At 39.7% G+C, this 27020-nt stretch overlaps 1 protein-coding gene across 1 annotated transcript in view; it reads left to right on the forward strand.

Moving 5' to 3' along the window:
• Positions 1-27020, forward strand: part of Vps13b (vacuolar protein sorting 13 homolog B) — a 543994-nt gene that overhangs the window by 340984 nt on the left and 175990 nt on the right. Inside the window, exons 34-35 of the mRNA XM_032914442.1 lie at positions 1418-2105; positions 24706-24843. Coding sequence (XP_032770333.1) covers positions 1418-2105; positions 24706-24843 — 826 coding nt within the window. The remainder of the gene's footprint in view (positions 1-1417; positions 2106-24705; positions 24844-27020) is intronic.

The following is a 27020-nucleotide window of genomic DNA, read 5'->3' on the forward strand; positions in this document are numbered from 1 at the left end:
TGCATAGGAACAACGACACTGATGACACTTGTTAGTGCATAGGGAACAACGACACTGATGACTTGTTAGTGCATAGGGAATAACGACACTGATGACACTTGTTAGTGCATAGGGAATAACGACACTGATGACACTTGTTAGTGCATAGGGAATAACGACACTGATGACACTTGTTAGTGCATAGGGAATAACGAATAGGGGGTTGTTTTTCTTGTGTAGTGTTATTGATTTCCCATATTTATATGGATTAGTCTCTATCACTTCAAATAAAACCAAGTGAGTGTCCAGTGCCAGCTAGGTTGTTAGCAGATCCCAGGAGAAGCAGAGGGTCTCAGAGGGACTTTGCCCATCCGCTGCCACCACAGTCCTTTCTTCTCCACAAGGCGTCATTCATCAGTGGGAAGCCTACCCTCGGAGGCCTTCATAACTGGAGTGTTGACTTGACGGCTCACCTTTACCCTCCTCCCAAGTCCTGTTGTAGAAAAAGAAAAAGTCACATCTTTCTAAGTGCCATCCACTTATTTAGTGACAGTCTTTGCCCTCAAAGTCTGAATTTCTTATAGTTTCCCTCTTTCTAAAAACTATACAAAATTCTACAAACCAGTTTTATGATAAGATGAAAAACAGTGTACCCTGAACCCAGGTGGAATCAGTGTTCACCAGTGGTTATCCCAGTTGGTAGCTGAAGTCATTTATTGCATTATTTGGAAGATTATTGTAAGACTACTAACGTAATTTGGGGAAATTTTTTTTCTTTTTTCTTTTTTTCTTTTTTTTTTTTTTCCATCTTTATTAACTTGGGTATTTCTTATTTACATTTCAAATGTTTTTCCCTTTCCGGTTTTTCAGGCCAACATTCCCCTACCCATACCCCTCCCCTTCTATATGGTTGTTCCCCTCCCCATCCCCCCCCCCTTCCCCCCCTCCCCCCAAGAATCCCGTTCACCGGGGGCTCCGTCTTGGCAGGACCAAGGGCGTGGGGAAACATTTTTAATGGCTGATTTATTTTATTAATATAAAGTGAGAAATACTGACACTCTGAAATACATTTTAATCAAGGAGATGCACATTTGATATTTGTTCTCAAGAATTCCTTGGCATGGTGTCAGGCATGTAACCTCAGCTGTTGGGAGACTGAACATAAGGATTGCTGTGAATCTCAGACCAATCTGGAAAACATAGAGCCCAGGCTAAGGAGCATGAACCATTCTCAAAACAAGGAAAAAATTTCCTGTGGATTATGAGGCAATTTTTTTCTTGGAAATGGGCATCCACTTAGCTTTTATGATTATGGCTTTAAGTTATACTAAACTCATTATAAGTTCCTTTAAACAGCATGTTTATATAACATTGTTCATGTAGTGACACTTGATGCATAACTACTTTGACATATTTGCTTTTTTTTTTTTTCTTACAGATCTCTAAACACGAACAGAAGAAAGCAGATACATTTGATGCAGGCACAGCCGAAACCTCTTCTGGATGCAGTGGTGCTCAGGACAGTGGCATTGGCAGTGACAGTGTTAGAATCCGCATTGTGCAAATAGAGCAGCACAGTGGTGCCAGTCAGCACCGCATCGCCCGCCCCTCCCACCAGTCATCCATTGTGAAAAATCTTAACTTCATTCCCTTCGACATATTTATTACTGCCAGCAGGATCTCCCTAATGACCTATTCCTCTGTGGCCTTACCCAAATGCAAATTACCAGAACAGAAGGAAGGTGGAAAAACAGGCAAGAGTTCCTTAAATCTCCCAGAAGTTGATTCTGATGCAGCTAAGCCTAACCAGGCGTGCATTTCCATGGCGACTGCTGAAGATCCCTTAAGCACTAGTACTTCTTTTTCTTCAGGGAAGAAGATAAGGGTTCTCTCCCTTGAAAGCCTCCATGCATCCACACGGTCATCTGCTAGACAAGCCCTCGGGGTCACTGTAGTTCGGCAGCCGGGTCGAAGAGGAACCGGTGACTTAGAGCTAGACTTGTTTCTTCATTTAATTGTATCCCAGCCTTCCTTGCTTCTGAGTTGTCACCACAGGAAACAGAGAATGGAAATATCCATCTTTGATGCAACGCTTAAAGGTGTAGCCTCGGACTACAAATGTGCAGGTAAGAGCGTTGAAGCATATTTGAGTATAATATTAAGTTACTTCCACTTTCAAGATTTAGCAAATGAGAAACAGCTCACAGATCAGATATACCTTCTCTTCCCTACAGCATGTGGTAAATACTGAATTGAGTTTAAGAAAATGTTGGGGAAATATATCAACGTTTAAATTAGTGTTTTCAACATGCCTGTGAACAGTCTTTTTCAGTAGTTGTATGAAGCGGGCTCTTTCTTGTCTGTAGGTGTACTGCAGTTTGTAGTGTTCGGGAACCATAGCTATTAGTAGTAATTAGTAGGTAGACCATGCACAGTAGTGTAATTGTTCAAAAAAACAGCAAGAAGCTATTATAGTGTTCATTTAATCATCTCACTAGAATTTATATACAACCAGGAAAGATTATCAGAGTACAATATTAAAAGACATACTTTTATTAACCAAACAAAACATAAAGGGCTTTTTCAAATTAGAGATTTGGCAAGAAACACTTGTGTGTGTAGCTTTGTCTCTGACTGGCAGCAGACACTAGGTAGCTGGGTCTCCTATTCAGGACTTGAAGAAGAACCCAGCAAGCCCATAGTAAGTAGACATGTTGCTATCACACCTAATAGATTGAAACCAGCAGTGAGGCATTTGAAGAGCTGGTGTGATCTGCAAGTTAGACTGTTTAATTCTTGGCATTAAAGGGATCCTTTGAATTATTTTCCCATTAATTATTTTAGTATTGACACAGCAAAAGCAATTTGAGGGCAGGAAGGATTTTTGGCCCATGGTTTGACAGGTTCCATACAGTCCATCATGACAATGGCAGCATGGACCACACAAGGTGGCGGGCACCTCTTTATTCCCTTTTTATGTTTATTTGAAACTCCACCTTGTCCCTAGAATGGTACCTCTCCTATTCAAGGTAGAGCTTCCCTTCTCAGTTAACTGTGGAAAGTCCTCACTTCAGAGTCTTGAACTGGCAGCTCATACTAGACTCCTAAAAGTATTCACCTGTAAGGAACTTTTAAACCACTGGCGCTTTGAATCAGCCATGCTGAGTATTTATACCATGATGTTGGCAAATGCTATCCAACAGTTCTACTGTCGTGAAAAGCATTTGTTAACATTACCTGCAACCACTGCCTTCTTCTTCAGACATCCCATTACTGAGTGCCTATCACAGAACAGATACCTCAAGGCACTGGAGCAGCTACTAGTGCTGAGTTAGTAGCGCTTGTATGATGTGAGGACTTCTGCCTACTGGACAGATGCCTCTTTATGGTACTGATTAGCATTGCTTGGATCTTAGTATGAGAGTGGAAGAGTAACTCTTCCTTCCTAGAACCTCCTTAAGATCACTTAGCTATCTCTTATGTTGGTAGGTGTCTTTGATGGCTCTGCTAAGAGCTAATGGGAAAGACTGGAGAATAGGAGTTAGGGAGGGTCCGATAAGAACATCCATGGTCTCTTCCCAAACTTGCATTGTAGATGCCGAAATAACATCTCAGAAGATCATTTTCTTTGTGTACTTGAAGCTCAACCTAACCTATGGTTATGGGAGTGTGTATGTGTGTGTGTGTCTGTGTGTGTCTGTGTGTGTGTCTTTGGTGCTAGGCACTCTCCCACGGAGATCTCTTGCCGGGCTAGGTGCTTCCACTGCCCCCAGCTGCCAGTCCTCCTCCTTTCTGCTGCTGCCTGCCTCTTAGGTTGCTCAGGCCTGGCTGAGCCAGCTGGAGACTGACTAGCCAGTGAAGGGTGCAGGGAAGCTTCTGGTGGCGATTTAAAGGAGAGCAGATCCCCAAGAAGGAGGTGTTATAGCTTTTTTTTTTTAATTATTTTTATTAGATATATTTCTTTACTTACATTTCAAAGTATTCCCTTTCCGGGTTCTGTCCATAAGCCCTTTCCCACCCCTCCCCCATACAGGTGTTCCCCTCATCCACCTCCCTTACCAGCCCCCCCCCAACATTCCCCTGCACTGGGAGTCCAACTTGGCAGGACCAAGGTCTTCCCCTTCTGGCTATTATAAATAAGGCTGCTATGAACATAGTGGAGCATATATCTTTGTTGTATGTTGGAGCATCTTTTGGGTATTTGCCCAGGAGAGGTATAGCTGGGTCCTCAGGTAGTGCAATTTCCAATTTTCTGAGGAACCTCCAGACTGATTTCCAGAATGATTGCTCAATCTTTATAGAGAGAGAAAGAGCAATTTGCAAATTGATTTGGAATAACAAAAAAGCCAGGATAGCAAAAACTGTACTCAACAATAAAAGAACTTCTAGGTGAATCTTCATCCCTGACTTCAAGCTGTATTACAGAGCAATAGTTATAAAAAACTGTATGTTATTGGTACAAAGACAGGCAGACAGATTAGTGGAACAGAATTGAAGACCCAGAAATGAACCCACACACATATGATCACTTGATGTTCGACAAAGGAGCCAAAACCATCCAATAGAAGAAAGATAGGATTTTCAACAAATGGTGCTGGTTCAACTGGAGGTCAACATGTAGAAGAATGCAGATCGATCCATTCTTATCACCCTGTACAAAGCTTAAGTCCAAGTGGATCAATGACCTCCACATCAAGCCAGATACACTCAAACTAATAGAAGAAAGAGTTGGGAAGAGTCTTGGACACATGGGCACTGGGGAAAATTTCCTGAACAAAACACCAATAGCTTATGCTCTAAGATCAAGAATTGACAAATGGGACCTCATAAAACTGCAAAGCTTTTGTAAGGCAAAAGACACTGTTGTTAGGACAAAATGGCAACCAACAGATTGGGAAAAGATCTTTACCAATCCTAATCTGATAGAGGGCTAATGTCCAAAATATACAAAGAATTAAAAAAGTTAGACTCCAAAGAATCAAATAACCCTATTAAAAATGAGGTACAGAGCTGAACAAAGAATTCTCAGCTTAGGAATATCAAATGACTGAGAAACACCTAAAGAAATGTTCAACATCCTTAGCCATCAGGGAAATGCAAATCAAAACAACCCTGAGATTCCACCTCACACCAGTCAGAATGGCTAAGATAAAAAGAAAATCAGGTGACAGCAGATACTTTCGAGGATGTGGAGAAAGAGGAACACTCCTCCACTGTTGGTGGGATTGCAAACTGGGATGGAAAGATCTAAACATAGTAAAAGCAATATACAGCAAACCAGTAGCTAACATCAAACTAAATGGAGAGAAACTTGAAGCAATCCCACTAAAGTCATGGACTAGACAAGGCTGCCCACTCTCTCCCTACTTATTCAACATAGTACTAAAAGTCGTAGCCAGAGCAATCAGACAACAAAAAGAGGTCAAAGGGATACAAATTGGAAGGGAAGAATCAAATTATCACTATTTGCAGACGATGTGTTGATATACTTAAGTGACCCCAAAAGTTCCACCAGGGAACTACTTAACCTGACAAACAACTTCAGCAAAGTGTCAGGGTATGAAATTAACTCAAATCAGTAGCCTTCCTCTACTCAAAGGATAAACAGGATGAGAAAGAAATTAGGGAAATGACACCCTTCACAATAGTCCCAAATAATATAAAATATCCTGGTATGACTTTAACCAAACAAGTGAAAGATCTGTATGATAAGAACTTCAAATCTCTGAAGAAAGAAATTGATGAAGATCTGAGGAGATGGAAAGATCTCCCGTGCTCATGGATTGGCAGGATTAATATACTAAAAATGGCCATTTTACCAATAGCAATCTACAGATTCAATATACTCCCCATCAAACTTCCTACTTAATTCTTTATAGAGATAGAAAGAGCAAGGTACAGCTCTTAAGACAGAAGGTCTCAGACTGTGGAATAATTCCTGCACCCTTTTAATTCTGAACTGGACAGTTAAATAGTGTTTTGGATGGGTCCAGCCTCATCTACATATTTGGGGGCATGGTCCTGTTTTTATGACTGATCTGTCCTGAGCCTCTGTTACCTGTGGTCATGTCCTCACCTATGAAGGAGGGGTTTGGGACATTGTCCTCTGTGACTGATCTGTCTTGGGCCTACATGACCTGTGGTCACGTGTGGAGGAGGGGCTTCGGGCATAGCTCTACCTGACTGGTCTGTCTCAAAACTCTCTATAGGGGTCTTTGGGGGTGGCCAGCTACATGGCCCCCTGATATTCTGGGAGAATGGGAATGCACCTGCCGTCCCTTTTAGGATCTCTCAGGGTTCAACCTATCTCAACCAGAAATCAGGGTGCTGCCCCCACCACACACACACACACACACACACACACACACACACACACACACACACACACACACACGTGTGTGTATATAAATATATCTCAGGGCACTGGTAACTGAGCTAAGGTGCAAAGATGAGAGCTGCTGCTGCTGGGTTTCACTTTTCCAAATATATAGAGATTGACTTGCCTTAATCACACGTATACTCCTATATCATTTGTCTATGTCCTTTGTCTAAATATGTATTCAGCAAGGTTGTAAGAGCTCAAAAAAGAGGTATTCACTTGGATGATAGTATCTTATTTGGTTAAAAGAATAAGAAAAAAATAAGCTTTTTCTTGTGTGGAAAGGGGTGGTTTGTGAAACCCTATTCCAGCAGATGAAGCTAATGTGTTAGATTGGAGTAACCTTCTGAGGAAACTCTCCTGCGTGAGTATTCTGTGGAAGCCTTCCCAGGAATCTACTTAAATCCTTATATGATCCAAATATAACAATTCTTGGTTATAACCAAGTATTACCAGAATAGTATGTGCTTTACATAATCATATTTCTTAGAACTGAGTTTTATACTCTAGGGGCGTGTGTTAAAAAACCAAAAATGCAAGTAAAAAAGCGAAAGCAAATGACTTTAAAAAAACTGTCATTGGATACACTGCCAAGAATTATACTGTTTAAATATATTCTTTTATTTTACTGTATAATAACTCAGTGAGGGATGCCCTGTGTCATATTTCAGATGGAGAAACCAGGAAAATAATGCTTAGAGAAGTAAGTTCCCTAAGACCCAGCTGTATCAGGACACAGCTACAATTCAGAACCCAAGATTTATCAACATCGCAGCTAGACTTAGTACCTTTAGGTACTAAGGTACTGTGAAGTCACTGTCTCCAGCAGACTTCCTTATGTGCTCAGACTGTACAAATGGTTCCTTTCATAGTTTTAACTGGTGAATTTGTCTATTAAATGTGTCCAGTGATTTGACTGAATAAAATAGCACATCTTCACAGTGTGACAAACCAGGCTTCACATTCTGGTGCTGTTACAGGATGTAGAATTATCTGATCGATCAATTGTGGTGATAAACTAATTATTGAATAATTCTAAGGAAGTAATGCTAAGAATTGCTAGCATTAAGTCTACTAAGGAGTAAGCCTGAATAAATCTTTTCTATTACCGCCTTCACTGTTGTATATGAGTGAAAGTTTACTAAACTAGAAAGCAGAAAATTGGACTCTCATTATCCACCCTGTCATTAATGCACAAGTGGGCACTTCTTGTGTTTCTGTTACCTCATCTACTAAATGTGACGACTACAAAAGATATCAACAAGGACAGTTTCACACCTATAGTTTTGTCATGTTAGAGTCTAGAATTCATCTCCCCACATTACCTTTTCAAAACTATAACTTACAATCAGTCTACATCGCGCTGCAGCAGGAAGGCACTAAGATGTTATATTAAAAGCTGAAGACAAGAGTCATACCAGTTTAAAACTATTGTTGACTTTTGAAGATATGGATTTTCTTCAATAGCCTAAAAAGCACTAATTAGTTTTCTCAGTGTTTGAAATATTTTTATGAAATATTAATAACGAAAGTGCCTTTCAACACTGGACTTTGGACATTTGTTTTCAAGGTCCACTTGGATGAAATGATCAACTCCTGTTACCAGTTTAATTATCCAAATAGTTTGTATAGTGCTTTCCCATATCCCAAAAAGAAAACTGTTTCATTTACACTAGTCTGTGGAAGTCTTAAGACAGTAATTTTATATATAAAAAATGTGCATGGCTATTATGTTAAAATTCATATGAATGGAGGGAGAGGGAAGGGTGAGATGGGACTGGCTAGCTCTACTGTTGAGTCCTAAAGTCAAGCACTCCTTATTAACTATGTGTTGGAAGAATAAAATGGGTGGTCAAAAAGAAGCTAACCTTCTAAGAAAGTTTAAAAGGAAAGTTCAAGAGCAGCAGAAGTTAAAAATGAAAGAAGAAACAGGTTGTGTCTTTCTATATTGCTCATTTTTTAATACTTATATTAATATTTTATTAATGTAATAGCCAGGCAATAGCAAATTTGACATGTATGTGTATGTTGACTGGCTTTGTGAGCTTACCTAGACATTCCTAGGAAGAGTGAATCTTGGTTGAAGGGTTGCTGCGTGTCTCTGGGGTATTTTCTTAATGACTAATAAGCTGGGACGCCCTATCCTACTGTGGGTTATATGTTCCTGTGCAGGTTGGCCTTGAGTTGTATAAGAAATAAATCCAGTAAACAGCACTCCTCCATGGCCTCTGCTTCTTTCCTGCCTATGAATTTCTGTCCTGACTTCCCTTCAAGATCCAGTAGAAGCTGGAATAAACTCTTTCTTACTCTGGTTCCCGTTGGGCATGGTTGTTTACTACAACAACAGAAATGCAAACTGGAATGTAGGAAAATTACATTATCAAAGATCTTATTTAGCTCATGATGTGACGTTTAATTATTTTACTCACCATGTAGTATTGCAAAAAAAAATTCATGCTAAGGAACTAAACTATAGACAATAGACAAATAGGTCTCAAGAGTTCAAACTTATCACATTAAGTGATGTAAATCACTCGGTCCGTCATATCACTCTTTGTTAAAGCCTGGCTCTGGCAAGTCTAGAAATGGAGAGCTAATGTTAGGTTATGAAGGTTTCACTCAGGTGACATATTAAAGTCATCATGAAGACTTTAAACTCAGATACTAGTAATCTAATGAACATTTATAAGTATGTGCTTTTGCATCTCGAAATAATTCTATTAAATGAATTAATATAATATTTAAAATCGTTTACCTTCCTGTTTACATAGTCAAGTCCCCTTAGTGCTTTGGATCTTCTTCCCCTTCCTATGTGCTTTTATTTTGTACTGGACCGTCTTAGGATAGTCACTCATTCATGCAACTTGAACTCCACCATTTATCAATCAAATGCAGATGCTTGGGAACCCCTAATAAAGGAGACCCAGTTTCTGCCCTCAAGCATTTTGCTTTGTTTAATAACTGTACTGATAAAGGTTTAGAGAATCTAGGTCTTCACACAGTGAGGTGTGCTAGGAGGCACTTAAAGGACCTCAGTAAAACCTGAACTTGTGCTCCTCAGAAGACCATTTAGAAAAGCTCTACCAAATGGCCTGAATTCAGAGAACTGCTCGATTTTATTAGTGGTAGATTCAGCTTCCCTTCTGCCCCCGGGGGTTCTCGTAAGAAGTCTAGCTGGGCTGCGGTGGTACATGCCTTTAATCCCAGCACTTAGGAGGCAGAGGCAGGCGGCTCAATTCAAAGCCAGCCTGGTCTACAGAGTGGAGGTAAAGAACAGCCAGAGCTACAGAGAAACCAAAGGAACAAAGAAACAAAGAAGAAGAAGAAGAAAAGAAAGCACTCTGTATTTATTGCACTCATGATTTCTATAATGTAATAAATTGTTTTTCTATGCTGTTTTCAAGGCCCTGTTTCTTCTTTATATGATTATCATGTGTCTGAACTTGATTAGTTTTAGGTTCTATGAGCCCCTTAATGCTATAAATTGGGTTTTTTGCTTTGTTTTTATTACATGCAAGGATGTGGGAACATCATTTGTTCAAATCTGTTTACACCGCTCTGTCTGTCCCAATGTTACTTTTAATTCTGTCCTATAGGGCTCTTAAGACTTTCTCAACCTACCTTGATCCTTATGATCAGAGAATCTTTATTGACTTTTTCAGTTTTTGTTTCCCTGTTTGAAACTTGTGTATTTCTACCCATTTTCGGTGTGTATACTTTGGCCTTATGAAATATAATTGTAACAGTTACTTAGACTCTTAAATGTCTTTGTCATTCTTGTGATAGCACAGCCACCAATATGCACATGCACACACATACACTGGCTCTCAGCACAAAGCCAAGAAAAGAAAGAGAAGAGGCTACAAAGTTTCCCTTCCCAGTTCCTGGAACCATAGGGGCCTTGATTCCCAGGAGTTTCTGTTGCGGTTTTGAATATCTCCTTCCTATCTCTGTGCAGACAGCTCAAGGCTCACTCTCAAATCAAAGTTATAAGAAAGAGAACAAAAACAAAGACAAAACAAATGCGGGAACTCACTACTGAGTGAGTCGTGTCTGTGAGCTTGGCACCCTTCCTCATTTGTGTTGGCCATATTCATTTTGGGAGAGAAAATGAGAATGTTTAAAGTTATGAACAGGATGTGAGTTAGGAAGAAATGAATCCATTCCTTTATGAATTGTACTAGAAATTCTGCAGTTTTAAAATAATAATTTGCAGAGCGGTAGCTAGGGCCTTGTGTTCTGAAAACCTTACTACGTGATTTCCTGCAGAAGTCAGGATACTGTCTTTACATCTGTGAGTATGGGCCACTTGAGTAGATGCTAATGAGTTAGTACTCCCAGGGAACTGCTAGCTTCAGCCTAGATTCTCAGTGCATACAGCTGCTGCCTATATATGCAGAGGTAGCAGTGGTGGTTTTTCTAGTTCCTTAGAGCTTGCTTTCATGCAGATTCATGTGGTAAAGGAAGCACTGTAAAATTTTCTTCATGTCAACCTTCCTACCACAGTACATATCACACACATGTTTGCATACACACATATGTATATATATCTATAATGTACATGTGTACTTACATGTATATACATATACATAAAAAATAAAATTTGTCTAATTCTAACCAGAATATGTGGCAAGTAAAATCTACTACTTAAGCACATCTAACTTACAAACTTAAAGTTAGACATAAATTATATCACTTATATTAGCAACTTAATGATCCCAAATCATACTAGCTATATCATTAAATAAGTGAAATATTATATTTTTATTTCCTTTTTCTAAAAACTGAAATGTTATATTTATAAACTGACTTATTAGCTTGAATTCATTTTTGATAATTAATAGTAATAAACTCCAATTAATTTTCAATACAGTCTAAGTAAATAATATATTTGTAAGTTGTGTTTTAAGATTTTAATTAATAAAATTATGTATTGCAAGCCTTTTGCATGCTCTTCCTGCCTGGAACCCCTCTGACAGAAGTGAGGTCTCTGCCAGTGCCTCTCTTTGTAGCAGCTGTATTATTGGCAGTTCCATTTAAATAAAGATGTATGTAGTTGTTTTCAACATAATCATATTAGTTGTGTTTATAAATATTTTAAATGATATTTGTTTTGTTTAAGAAAATGAAGTCCAGATTTTAAATTGCCTCATAACTTGACTATGTACCCTAAGGCAACTTCAAAATATCATTCTCTGTATTTGTTTGAGGATTTTGTTGCTTGCTTTTGAAGAAACAACTGTGCCATCTGGTCCCTTGTGAATAAGTTCAGCCATTCTAAGGGAATTATATAACCCTGTACTTCCATAGTGCACAGTCCAGCATCTTATTTCTCAGTAATATGTGCTCAAACATAACAAACCACATGAAAACAGCTTCTTTGCCCGCTCAGAATTTCCATACAGATAATAATTTTTCAAGTATCACATAGATTAAAATAGAAAATTTAAAGTTTATTGGAAAGTATCGTACTGAGAAAAAGCAAAGTGTGTTATCACTTTGGTGGATGGTAATGTCAAAGACAAAATGTGTAAGGATTGGATAAGGTCCACTAAGAGACAGACATTGAATAGAGCCCAGTAGGGCACTAGAATTAGAGATAATCAGTACTAATTCTAATCCCCACTCTGTCCTTTTTAGTCATGAATGGCTGTAAGCAAACTGGTCTTATTCTCTCTGAGCTTTCATTCATCTATGACATGAAGTGATACTGGTAGCTGCTTCTTGGGGCTGTCAGGAGGAGCAGACAAGGTGTATATGTAGTCCTTAGTTCATTGTGTGGTACAGAGCTTAATACATGTTAATGCTATTGTGGCTGCTTTTATTATTTTTGTTACTACCTTTAAGTCTATTTAAAATAGTAACTGTAATTGGCTTAAAAATACTTATATGTCTCAGTGTCATTAAAACTATTGTGCAACATGAAATGTTTCAATTACATCAGTTGGCTGGATTACCATTTCAATAGGACTGCGGAAAATGTGCCAAGGACATTTGAGTAAACCAACAGTTGAAAAATCATAAACTAGTTTCTTACACCTCATAAATCATATCATGATTTCATTGAGGCATTATGGCTTTATGAAAAGGATTGAATTACTTATGTCTTTAGAATATAAAGTTGTTAATGTCCCTGGAAAGACTTAAAATTAACTTGTGACTTTAGTGTCACAAGGATCACAACTTCAACATTGATCTGAAAATTTAGCTTCTAGGAACATTTCTTGCTGGTCTGAAACATGCAGTGACACTGGTTCACACACTTTGGCAAATAAATTGATCGTTTAAATGCATCCCTTGGATAGAAAGATTGTGAAAAGTATATGTTTCTCATGATCCAGCCATTGAAGAGAGTTAGTTACATATGAAGAATATTGAAAAGAAAAATCACAAAACTTGACTTTTTATCTGATGCTCAGGTTCTTTCACACAGCAATTTTGTTTTTGATTATTTAATTTCCTTTATAAAAATGATACAGTAATATCTGCTCTGTATACTTTTATACATTTTAATGTTGCAGACCTTTTTGCTTAAAAAGGGATATTTACAGTTAGAATAAAGTTTATCTTCTTGGGATGTATAATTACCTTTTATTAAATAGGAGGGTAAACACCTGTGTTAAAGTGCACTGAATTTTACTCAAATGCTATCGTATAAAATATAACTCATGCTATAATTTAACATAAAAACAGCCAAATAGGAAAAATATTTAGAAAGAACAAAGCAAGGCAAAATGAAAAAATCAAAAATGTACACACATTATCCTCTGATGAGTGTCATTAAGTAGAAAGAACCAACTTCCTTCCAGCAAGATATGGAAGATTCAGTTCTAAATGTAAGAACCAAGTGTTGGCTTAGATTTTTTCAAAACCTACTTTTAATAAGGGTTCTTAAATGCTTTCACCTCCCTTCTAGCCCACCACCTACCAGAGGTAGTGGAAAAGAAAGTTATTAGGACGTGGGGGAACTGGGCATGTTTAGAAATAGTTCTTTGGAGCAAATCCAATCTACATTGTCAGGAAATCAGCAGTTCAGTTCACAGGAGTCAGCAGTAGCAGCTTGATCCACTCACAAACACTATTGACAAATCAACAATGGCAGGTGGATCCAGAAGAAACCACAAGGCTCTGCTGTATCCTGTTTAAAGGTAGTGTTAGGATAGCAAACACAAATCAGCAGCTGTAGCACAGCCCAGCACAAACAACTAGGCTTCTGCTGAATTGGCACAAGTCAGCAGGAGTGGCCACGACCAGCAGGGACATCAGAAGAAGTTCTCTGCCATGCCTCTCTCAACTATGTGAAGATCAGTGAAGATGAAGACATGAGGCCAATGAAATGTTGCATAGCTAGCCATGTAAACACGCTGTCATTGTCCATTGAGTCCTACTTGTACTCCCTCCAGACATCACGTGTCCTCCCATGGATCTTGCCTCAGCAAAACTCCATGTGAGTCTGTATTGGCTGACATATCCAGAAACTTCCACTTCACTCTGCCAATCCCCCCAAGTCCAAGGAAGTGGTGAGACGCTGCAGCACAGCCCAGACGTTTTTGGTGCATTTGTTTCTGTAAAGTGTTGACAAACAACGACCAGCAAGACATGGCAAAACTCACCAATACCATCCAGCATCCTTCACTGTCTGTTGGGTTATATTCATTTTCTTCTTAACCTCATACATTCTTTCACACATTTGCTTTAGAAAATATCCTTTTACCTGTGTCTGTCTCAGGAAAACCTTCTTTCATGTGTCTGCTTTAGCAAGACATCCTTTCACCTGTGTGCCCCAGCAAAACAGTTGACATAACTGACTTTCCAAAGAATCCAGAAATTTCTACTTCAACCAGGGACACTTAATCCTGTCTCTCCAAACACTCATTCTTGTAGGATCCAGAAGAGCTGAGCATGAGCAAAAGAGTGCTTGCATGCATGCCTGTGCAGATGCCTAGAGTGCAAAGTGAGCTGCAGCTCACCTGGGCTCCAGATCAGGTCAGAGTTAGGTTCCTAGTTATTTGCTGTCTAGACATTGAATTATTCTGACATATGCTTGACCTTGGCTCCTTCACAATTTAATTTTGAGGTATTATAGACACCTCATAGACTACATTTGATTCTGTGGCTTTTTAAAATTAGCAAAAGACCAATTATTTAAACTATAAATCATAAAACAAATACAAAAGAGCATAAAAAGCTTACATATTATATATTTCTCTTTCTCATGGCCAGTGGTCAGGAGGTGCCTGGCCTTTCGGTTGCAGGGACTTGCACTCCATTACACTGTAAAGGCCAGATACAGCTGTGACCTCACACCATCCTCCCTTGGAGCTTCACCGTCTTCAGTTTCATAGAGAGATACATGGGTCCAGCATATAGACCCTCCACAATGCTACTCATTAAATTATCTGCAAGCTCTATTGATAAACATTCCTTTTTTAAAGAATTTTTTATATGTACGAGTGTTTTGCCTTCGTGTATGTATGTGTACTGCATGCTTGTCTGGTGCTCATAGACACTAGAAAGGGGCACCAGTTCTTTAGAACTTGAGTTTCAAACAGTTGTGAGCCACCATGTGGATTATGGAAACCACCCTGCTTCCCTGAGTAGCAGTGCTCTTAAATACTGACCAATCTCTTCAGTCATAGGTGCATCCATTCTTGACTGGGCCTAAAAAATACTAAGCAAAAAGATTGTGTTTTCTTAAGAGCTCAGAAGGTATCTTTTAAGTGTACCACAACTAATATCACATCTAATGTATTTTACTGTACTGCTCTTTGACTAGCAGTGAACCCTGCTTCATCTTCCTTTAAAAGAGAAATTGATGGAGTTGAAATTTTGCTGTAATCACTCACTCCTTTGTAATTCATGGTGGGGTCTTGTTTTAGTTTCTTCTTTGCATTTACCCAAACACTATTGCTTTTAGTTCAGAAAATTGAAAGCTGGGCTGTTTGGCTTGAAGATTATTTACTTCCTTGATTCATATGTAGGCCATATACTTAAGGGATGAGAATGAAATAAGAGTATAATTTTGTTAATCATCAGAATTGAAATAAAATGGAGTTGTTAGGTCTGAAATGTTTAACAGGGATATAAAATGTGTTGATTATTTGAAGCTTTGGTTTTATTTTTAAGTAAAGTAGCTTTTTTATATATAACAACTGAGTAACTCCTACTGGTGAAAAACCTCATTATTTTTACCATTTTTATTATATTCCACTTATTTTAGATGGGAGATAAAGAAAATTAAACAACATGGGATAGACAACTGAAAAGAGTAGCATACACATTGTGGTAGTTTTAATAAGAATGCCCCATTGTCTAATATATTTGAGCATTTAGTTATCGGGGGTAGCACAGTTTAAAAAGGGCGAGGCAGTGTGGCCTTCTTAGAGGAAGTATGTGAGTGGGGTGGGCTTTGAAGTTTCAAAAGCCCAAGCCAGGCCCAGAATGTGTGTGCGTGCGTTCGTGCATCTGTCTGCCTGCCTGCCTGTGGATCAGCTACTGCTCCAGCACCTGCCTCTATACCACCCTCTTCCCCCATGGTGAAAATGAACTAAATCTCTAGAACCGTAAGCTACCCCAGTTATGTTTTCCTTTAGAAGACTTTGGGGCTTTGAACTAGAAATCAGTTGAATACTTGAAGTGGGGCTTACTGGGCTCTCTTAGTAGAAGCATGGAAAAGAGCAGTAACAATGTTAATGCTTAATTTTCTTTCCACATACAACCCCAAATGTACTCCCCACCTCCTGGAATATGTGGCAAAGTAGTTTAGAATAAAAGGCTAAAATAGTCTTTTTAGTGTTCTGTACCTTATCTCAAAGTCTTCCATATGCCTATAACAAACAGCATGGTCAGGCCTATCACAGCAATACCATATTCCCTGGTGCCTACTCCTATGTTAGTCACTGTTTTATTACTGTGAAGGGATATTATAACTAAGGCAACTCTTTTTATCCCAATTGATGTCAGAAGAAACACACAAATACCTACGTGATACACACACACACACACACAGACACACACACACACACACTCTTACTTAACAAAACAGAACAGAAATGCCTTTGGCAATTACAGTCCTGTGTATGACCTTGGCTGATATTATAGCCACCTTCTTCAACTACCCATTATATATTTCATCTATGCTCAGCAAGTACTTCGACCTGGAGGAACTAACCATAAACTCATTTTTAGACTCTTTCTCATCCTGCCTGTATTTGATTATTGCAACTTCTCATTTACCTTAATGACAAATTTAATAATACCAAGAGACACCCTAAAGGTTCTCCTACATTAAAACATAATCTTCTCACTCTCTTAATTGAAAAACATCAGTTGTCCAAATTGGCCATGGGAAGGATGGGTCATATCTAAACTCCCAGTTCAATGGAATGTTGGTTGTGACCCCCTGATAGAAGTGCACCCTTCTCTTCTGTAAGCCAATGAAGTGGAACATCATAAGAACACGATGCAGCTTTTTAGTTTTTTTCTAGTGAGTTGGTAGAGTTGATTGGGAGTAATACCATTCCCATTTCCAGTCGTTTGATTCCTGAACCACTGAACCTACTTATAGGAAAAGTATCATATACTAGATACTGGTTTAACTCATATGCCAACTTCTGAAGAACTCCGGCCCAGCCCTACAAGCTTGACAACCTACTCTGGTGCAATACCTGTTTATAAAAGACAATGATCTATTAAAGCAGCTTCTTTGAGATGGTAGGTTTAAGGTTACTCTAATTCTATGGGCACGGGCCCACCAACTGTCACACTTCTCTGTCTTCAAAGTTAGTTTCTTGCTCAAAAACAATACTGTGTGAAAAATGGTGATGTTAAATAGGGTTCTGTAAGTCCATGGCTAATGGTTTTGTCAGAAGGAAAAAGAAATCAATTACCATTGTAAGTATCTGTCCTGGTGCTGACAAAACATTCCGTTTCCCTGATGGAAGTGTTCAATGAAGTTAGCTTGGAGGACATTGGCTGGTTACACTGCAAGATGAAACCATGCCAGGGATCAGAGTTGCTCTCTGCTCCTGGAAGATTTGGTGTTCATTAGAAGCCATAACCAGATCAGGTCTGGAGTGAAAGTTCATGTTGTTGAGCCAGGCATAAGCTCCGTTTCTTCCACTATGGCCACTTTATTAATGGGCCTGTTGTCAATGATGGGAATGGCCAGCAAAAATGGTGGCTGTCCAGAGAATGAGTCGTCTTATCTACATGATTATCGAACTCTCTGCCCCGTCACCTCTTGATGAGGATTTACACGGGATATAAGCATCTTCACGTTCCCACACAGACAGATCTATTTCTTCTGCAAATATCTTACCTCATGTAACTTGCTTGTAGCATTAACACATGTGCTTGATTGCCTACGTACCATGTTGGGTGCTGTTGTGAATACCCAAGTTTATTGGTTGGGATTCAGTAGAGCTGGTGCTAAGTGCTGCTGTCTTCATTTACCACCTAGGGGATGGAGAGAGGCCTCCGCTTCAAAACAAACGAGCAAGGTAGTCAGATGAGGTGCAGCAAAACGCCGCTACTCAGTCGTCCTCTGAATTTTACTAGTTCTTCATACCCTAGGGAAATGTAATGCATTGATAGTGAGTCATAGTTACGTTTCCACTTATGTTCACATTAAACTAAGGTCTTATGGTGATTCATACTGTCAACTTGACAGAATCTAGAATCACGTACAAAACAAACTTCTGGACATGATTGTAAGGGATTATCAAAGTAAGTTAATTTGGGGGCATGCCCATGAGGGAATTTCTCCGTAAGATTAATGAAGATGGAAAGTGATTCCCTAACTGGATAGTATTATCCGATGAGCTGGGGTCCTGGGCTGAACAGGAAGGGCTGAGACCTCTGAGCACAAGTAGCATTGCTCTTTGCTTCCAGACCATCGGCCTCAAGCTCCTGCCACCATGAATCATTTACCTTGATGTATTCTACCCTGGAACTGGGGCTCAAAATAACCTTCCCCAAGTTGCTTTTCTTGGGGCGTGTGTCATGAGGAAGATAACTGATGCAGCTGTCCTAAGACAATTGCACCAATGCAATAAAGACATTTTTGTGTTGTAACTCTTGTTCGTTGTTTCTATCATAACAAAAATTGTCGCCTGGAACTGCCAGAGAAAATAACCACTAGACTAATGTCCCCTCCCCTTTGAAGCAGCAGCACAGTAGTGCTGGTGACAACCACCACTGAGAGAGCAGAGGTGAGAGTAAGGATGCAGATGATACTGGTTTCCTGTTCCACTACAGACCTTTCTATAACAGATAGTAACTTTGAAATAGATTTTTATGTTGTTTGACTTTTTAAAATTCAAAATTCATGACTCAGAAAGTGTATTAAGGGGCTGGAAGAAATAGCTGATCCCTAGAGTGCTTGCTGCTCTTTCAGAGGACCTGGGCTCTGTTCCCGCCCCATATCAGACAGCTGTGACTACAGCTCTATGAGGTCCAGCGCTTGCTTTCAGCATCCACAGCTTGCACACACGCATATAAAGAATGAAGTAAGAGGTGGGGGTCGGGGGTGGGAGGTGTTAAGTTTTTGTCTCTGATGGGTAGCATTTAAAAGTGCCTACAGTACAATACCTGGATCTCATCATCTGTTCAATGCTGTGTCATTCTCAAGAAGGTAACAGCACCAAGATCTGTGGCAAAATGAAAAAATTCAACTTTTGGTTTTTGTCTTGTTTTCTGAAAAAAATGTTAAGTTTAATATTTGCCATTATGCACTGGGAGACAGAAGGCCAGTGTGGGCCACATAGGAACCCACAGAGACAACAAAACAAAACAAATAACAGTTAAACAGACATACCAGAAAAATCACCTCAGCTAAAAATTATGATGAAGGGATAGCAATGTCCTTTTTTTTTTTTTTTTTTTTTTTTTTTTTTTTTGAGACAGGGTCACTCTATAGCCCTGGTTATTCTGGAACTCTTAGACCAGGGTGGCCTTAAACTCAAGAGATCCACCTGCCTCCCAAGTGCTGGAATGAAAGGTGTGCATATCGTTACATAGTACTCAAGCTGGGCTTTTATGTTGTAAGAAATAACAAACTTCACAATTCAGTACCTTATTCAAAGGAGAGCCGCTGAGCATCTCAAAGCTCCATGTTTTAATTCTAGGGACCACATTAAACTGGGTATGGTGGCTCATGGGTGCAATCTTAGCACCTGGGAGATAGAGGCAAGGATCAGGAGGTCACAGTCATTCTTGGCAATACAGTGAGTTCAAGGCCACCCTGGGCTGCACAAGGTTCTGACAGAGAAGCAAAAGAGACACTGACACAACATCTGCTCACAAGAATATGTAACATTCATTCCTTAACGACCCCTGCTGGCTCTCATGCTCTATGAAAAAGAAATGCTAGGCAGTCTCTGTGAGCCTTTCTAGAAACTCAGAAGGCCACGCCACACAGAAGTATCTTCACAACCACTCAGAAGGCCTCACTGCAGTTGTTTAGAATTTCCAGAACAGTAAAATAAGTTTAAATGTACAAAACAAAATGCAACATTTACTTTTTTGTTAAACTCATAAACAATAGTAGATAGGGTAAAAAATTAAATATAAACACAAGGTCCACCCTAGCCCTGTTTCTCCAAGGCAGCATAACCAAATGGACTCATAGAGACAGACCACCTGGTTGACAAGACTCATCACCGGTGTCTCCAGTCTGGACTCCTGCTTAGTCTTCGGCCCCCTTCCACTTGCCCTTTGGTGGACCACAAACAAAACACCAGTCAACACTGTCCCATCAAATTCAGCTCTGTCATGACAGAAATGTACCTTCCATCCTCTGGCGGAACAAAGCCCAATAGCTTTTAAAATGGTATATAGTGGTTTATGTGAGCTTGGCAAACACACTTTTTATAAGTAGGAGATTTCGAAGAACTTTTAGATAGATTCAAAATTCTGTTTTGTCTTATGTCATATTTTATACAATCCAAATATTAACCAAAAATATGACTATTTGCAATTAAAAATCACATCCCAGCATTTTCCAAGATGGCTGTCTTCAGGTTTAGTGGAAACACTTCCAGTAAGCTAAGAAGTAAGAGTTTCTTTGAAGGAATACAAAGCCATATTCCAGCACAGACAAGCCTCATGTCCAACCTTCTGAGGATTGACTGTAGCTGGCCTTTGTAAAGAGGTATTGAAAGGAGGCTGTCTGAATTACTCTCTTTGGATGTTTTGGAACAATAGAATACAGAATTTTCTTTTGCAAAAGGAAAGTAAATTTATAAGTTCGTCACTCTCTGAATTCTCATTATAAATAGACATGTGCTTGTGAGCAGTTAGTCACCTTCCTCATTTCCCACCCAGGGTTTCTCATAAAGAACAACTTTCTCTGCTTTCTTAGGCTTAGCAAGAGGAGTTAAATGCAGTCATCAACACCAGTAGTTTATCCGTTTGAGAGCTTCCAGTACTTGAGTAACTGTTTACTGCATATGCAACAGCCTGGGGGAGCCTCCACTGTTAAACAGCTGTCTCTGACTGTCACTGTGTTTATATGATCTTTACAAGCTCCTTTAATCTTAGCTCATCAGCTGCTTTCCCAGGTATATGGACCTTGAAGAATGTGTAATACACATCTTAGTGTCTAGTCCTGATGACAGAACTTAGGAGAAACTAAATTGAAGGCAGCACTTGGGATGTCTAGACATCATCTTCCTCGTGTAGTCATTAGAGCACGATCTGACTTAGAGTTCGACATTGCTCCAGAATTCACAGTATCTTTTTGCTAAGGCTCAGAGAGGGCATGGCATGAGTCCTATTCTGCATTCAATAGCCGTCAGCTCTAAACTTACCTGCTTGGGGTATTTCTCAGTTCATTTATTCTGCCAACCTTCTAAGTCCATCAGCACTTTTAAACCCAGTTACATAAGTATTTTGTTGAGAAGTAGCCACTTTGGCTACTTCTGTGCTGGCTTCCTAGGCTAGGTTTCCTAGATGTTTTATAATTGCTGTAATTTCCAATACCTGCTCTGCGCTTCCTCTGCCTCATCGGCTTACATCTCTTCTGCTACTTAAACCCTGGGATTGCCCAGAGCTGGCTGCTTGCCAGACCGTCCACCTTCCACCCTAGAGTCACTGCAGCAAACCCTCCCAGCCTGAAAAACATGCAGACACATTTTCAGAACTAGCTTTCCTTTTCCAGCCTGTTTCCTTTTGACCTCCCGTGGTGAAGAATCCATTTTGTCCTCTGTCCTGAATAACTTATAGTCCCTTACATTAGCATGTGCTTAAGTTTGTCTCACAAGGGGCTGGAGGGATTAAGAGCACTGACTGCTCTTCCAGGGGACCTGAGTTCAATTCCCAGCAACCACATAGTGGCTCACAACCATCTGTAATGGGATCTGGTGCCCTCTTCTGGTGTGTCTGAAGACAGCAACAGTGGACTCATATAAAAATAAGTAAATCTTTAAAAAAGAATAAGCTTGTCTCACAAAACAGACATCTTCTAGTAATATAATATAGTATATAATAATATAATACAATACAGATGGCCAAGTGTACAGTGCTGTGAGTGCCTCTAACCCTAGCAGTCAGGAGGCAGAGGCAGGTCGACCAGGCCAGTCTGCTCTACCTAGTGCCTTGTTGGTTAGTCCATGCTATGACCCTGTGGAAGAAGAGGGAAGGAGAATCATGTCTGGATCTGGGTGGGGGTCTGAATGGTGTAGGAAATAAACTCTGTTGTTTGTAACAGTGGCCTGCCACATGTGGGAGTAGCTGTTTCCCCTCCATCCCACCCTTATCAAATAGTGACCTTTGGTCTTCTTCAGTCAGTGAGGTTTGTATTCCTTGTTTTATTTCATCCATCCTGGTGGACTGGAAAGGTGTGTAGTCCTGCCTACTTAGGTTAAGTACACTTGAGAAGAATTGAACAAAAACACTAGGAAGAGATTCATAATTGCCTAAAAGTACATATTTGCAAGTTAACCTTTTTTTCCTACGTCTGTTGGAGGATGTGTACTTACACAAAGCATTACGGTGCAGAGGAAAGACTGCGGGCACGAAGAGCAAGCACTGGTGCCCAGGAGTCAGTTGGAAAACAACCCGGCTGAGAAATGATAACTGATGTTTCAGTAGGTTTAAATGTGCATACATGAATCCGTTTGGGGGGAATTCATTTCCAAATTTAGTTTTCTGTCTCAAATGATTTAAAAACCTACAGAAAGGCCTCCAGAATTAGAGGACAGTGGATGCCTCCTTCCAGACCAGGAAAGCAGACACTCAGTTGTCCTAGTGTTGGTCCAGCTTACTCCATAAAGATTTATTTCTACTTGGAGTTCTGCCTGATGACTGCTGAGACCTGGCACCCATCGGGTTTATGAGTCTCGGTGGTCTGCCCAGTAGTATCCATATTGTCTACTCACTTTCCAGACCTGCATGCCAGCTCTCCTGTCACTGTCAGTCTTGATTGTGATTTAGGTGTTAATTACAGTCTCACAGTCTATGCTGTCCTGCTAGTCAGAGTCCTGACTTCTAGAAAGCATAGACAACGGACCGCAGCTTTTAGATGCTGTAAGTACAGTGAACGTCCAGCTTCCTGCCGATGAGCAGTGCACTCCTGCCTCCTGTGAATAGTTTCCTTCCGCAGTGTTCGGCACCTCGTATTCATCTTTGCAGCAGTTCCTTAGATGTCCACTCACCCGTTAGCTCGTCATATTCATTGCTTGACTTTTTTCTTCTTCAAAGTGAAAAATGCCTACTTATCTAGATCTAGCAGGCAGTATTTACTTGATAAGATCACGTTTGGTGATGTATAGAGAGGTGATACTCTGAGAAGGGACAGTAGCTTGCATGACTCCTGCAAACCAACTTGAGTCTTGCAGCAACAGAAGGTTATCCTGTTTTCGTAAGAGCTGACTGTTGTATCTGAAACAGAGAATAAAGTATTGCTCCTGTAGAGGTGCCTACTCCACCTATCCTACCGCTTAAAAGTCACCAGTCAGACGATGGAAGCATCCCCCGGCTTAGTGTTTGATCTTTACCGCATGCACTGAACGTCACAACCAATCGCTTTCAGTTTTTGCTTTGAAATAACATAAAGGTTCATATGTGCCAAATTCTATAAGGATCACATGATAAGGTCAAGAAACAGAAATTCCAAGGCAGAATTTATATGCCCCGTTCACATATGACAGTAATACTATATAACCATATGTTGAATATAATATACTGTATGTAAATGCTATTCTTGAAAGTAAGCCAATCAATAAAGCCTAAAATAAATAATGCTTTAGTAACACATTTCAGATAGTCTGAAAATCGAATAGATGCGTTCTATGGCAAGAACATCTCTAATAAAATAGCATTTAAAGTACATTAAAACACAGAGAATAAATCAATCATGAAACTGAAGAAAAACTGGATATTGAGATTTTTTAAAGCCTATTTCATATATGCCAACATACAGCATTCATTTTTTAAAGTCATATAAATAAAAAATTATAGTTTTCTAAACCTTTAAAAGCAAATTCTTTGACATTAATATAATCCCAATTATTCTTTTTTTATAGTATAGAATAGTGTTTATTTAGGGCATGGGGAGGGGAGTTGAGGAAGTAGAGACAGGGGGAGGGGGAGAAAGAGTAGAGCCAGGCCATGAGCACATGGTGGGGAGAGAGGGGGAAGAGGGTAAGGGAGCAGGAGCAAGAGAAGAGAGAAATAGCAAGAGTGATCCAAATCATTCTTAAAGGATATGTAATATCACACAGAAAAAATGAAATACATAATATAAAACAAAAAATGTCAAAATAGAAAAAAGCCTGGAGTTGTATTCATAATTAGAATTAGTGAAAGATTGACCAAACTTTCTCATTCAAGAAGGTTGTGGAAAACTGCTGACAGCAGCTTCAACGCTTAGCAGTAAAAATGATTATAGTGCCAGAAACACTCTGAAACAGGTCAGATCAACCTCTGAATAGTTCTGATGCACCCCATCTTTTGAACACATATGTGCCTTGAGCCTCTCTTTTTAAGCTGACAAGCTTGCCACTTTCTTCCCCTTGTTTCCAGCATTGTGTGTACAGTAAGAGCCAACCATTAAACCGGTAGTAGCTGCCCAGCAGCTCCACACCCAGGCCTTACCTTCACATAAGACAGTGGGGCTGCATTTGAAGGTTCTTTGGTCTAGTTCCAGTTTACCATCCTGCCTTGAACACTCAGCCTACCCTGTTAGATACATATGTATGCATCACTCATGGGCAATTAAAGGAAGTAATGACGTCTGCATAAAACAGTTGAACCATCTTTTAATCTTGTTTATCCACAAAGATTCATATACCAAACTGAAATGTTTGTAGTGTGATCAGTGTTTTTCATTTTAATTTCATTACTAGATCCTGGGAAGACTCTACCTGAAGCTTCTGACTATAACATTGTGTGGCTGCAGACAGTGCCTGGAGAGACAGACAGTAAAAGTGGGATCCCGCCTTCTCTCATCACACTACACATCAAAGACTTTCTTAATGGACCAGGTATGGACTCACGATCGAGCACCTCTCTTCCCTGTGTGAACATAGAAACATCCTATGAGATCTGTCAGTAAGGTTGACTCTCTTGCCACACAATGAATAGTTGTCCTGTTTTCCAGAAATGTGCTCTCTTTCGACTGCCCATCCTAAAGATGGGAAAGCAAATGTGAGTCTGAGTGAGCAGCTGTCCGTTCTGACAGAAGTGCCTCCCATTAAGGAATAGTTGTCTGGAAACTGAAGACACTGGACACTGTTGTTGCCTTTTCTCTTAATCATTTGTGTGCTCCTAAAGGAACTGTTGAAATTTTCTGTTCAGTTTTCTTACTTTTATGAAGAAAATGATATGGATAATGGGTGAGATTTACAATTCCTTACATAAAGGAGCACACATAGAAAAGCCCACTTCAAATGGGTTTTGAGAAATAGTAAGCAGGAAGTTTTAGATAGATAGCTTAGTACCCAGTCTTCACGCACTTCTAAAGAGTCAAGGCTAGCTCCTGTTACTCTCCCTGTCTATAAATAAGGAGACTGAGACTGAAACATGAAGAAAAGTAGCTGGAGTTGCAGGGTAGATGAGCTATTCAAACAGTAGGGCTTCATGACTCTGAAGAGTGGATCTTCCATTGGACGAGACTAATCAGCACGGCTAAGTAAAAGTTTCCTTCTCTGTCTCCTACTCGTCTTTCAGACTCCCTCTTAACCCCTTCATCTACTTACTCTCTCTTCTTCTGACCTCCTTGGTGTGGTCTTTGCCATTTGCTTGCTAGAACTGACTTTGTTTTCACTTTTGTCATATTCACAGGGCTTCAGAGTGCATCTGTTGTCAAAGGAATATTGGTTTTTCATAAGAATTTTAAAACAAGGACATCCGACTGTCCTTCAATCTCCAGTATCAGTTAAAAGGGGAGCGTTTTGATAAGATGCATTACCCCTATACAGACCATGCTGAATGTATGTGCTGTAGCCTGTCAGTCATTTCTGCATAATGGTAGTTAAAGAAGAAAGCCAGTCCTAATGCCTGAACTGAGTTAACCCTGAAACTGCCTTGCTGGTTGCACGGGCCCAGTTTTGCAGCACGTCTCTCCAGTGTTGCTGTGAAGAACAGATCGTGTTCGTAGTAAATATGTAGATGTGATCTTAGGAATTGACAAGAAAAGGGAAAGCTCATGGCTGAGGAAAGCCTTTGGGATGATGGACTACAGGAGTGTGAACCACACTTCCTAGTAAATGAGATACTGAATTTTATTGAATCCAAACACAATCAGTTGTGAGGGAAAAAAATAACATTTTATGTCCGACTAAGGAGAAAGTAAAGAGCATCTGCCATTGAACCTGTGGTGCCTGTTTCCCCCTCTTGTCAGCAGTTGCTGGGGATTTCCTGATTACAGAGCTGTTCTCTGTGCTAGCACAGGACGGCAGCATGAGACCAGCAGCGAGAGCAGAAACCGTCACTTGGGTTACTTCTTGCTCCTCACTTAGGCCCACAGCCTTGTTTATCTTACAATTGAGATTACTGATTTGCTTGTCAGAGTAGTGGCATATCTGAGTCAATGGTAGGTTGAGCACCATATTTGCAAGACAAACAGGTACATTTAATTTTGAAGAGAAATGCCATTGTCTGAGTGAATTGTTACATGTTCATAGCTTTAGCATTAGTGTGACAACATAGCAAAAGCAATGGCTTTTGCTTTAAGTGGCTTTAAAGTATACTTACATTTATCTTAAGGTACTTTCAAAATTTGGAAATGGATATATATCGTTTCTGATCTTATACTTTAAAATGATAGTGATAATGTATTTGGACATTCAAATTTTTAAGATATTGAATTAATGTCATTATTCCAACCATATTTCTTGACTTTGGGTCTGTACCGTTAGCACCTTTGTAGATGGCGTTTTGGTTGCTTTGAGGTCTGGCTGAAAGTTTATTTTTTCACTGCACTACAGGTGCAATGGGTGCTGCCAGTCTAGACATTGTATCTTTTATAGCAAAGTGTTTTTTCTTTTGTTTTTACATTTATTTACGCGTATGTCTGTGTGTGCACACGTGTGTTTCAGTGTGCTTGTGGAGGTTACTAGACAACCTGCAGGAGTTGGTTTTGGTCTTAGAAATGGAATTCAAGTTGTCAGGCTTGGTAGTAAGTGCCTTTACTGTCTTTTAAATCATCTTGCTGGCCCAG

The sequence above is a fragment of the Rattus rattus genome, chromosome 1, assembly GCF_011064425.1.
Source record: "Rattus rattus isolate New Zealand chromosome 1, Rrattus_CSIRO_v1, whole genome shotgun sequence".
Taxonomy (NCBI): Eukaryota; Metazoa; Chordata; class Mammalia; order Rodentia; family Muridae; genus Rattus; species Rattus rattus.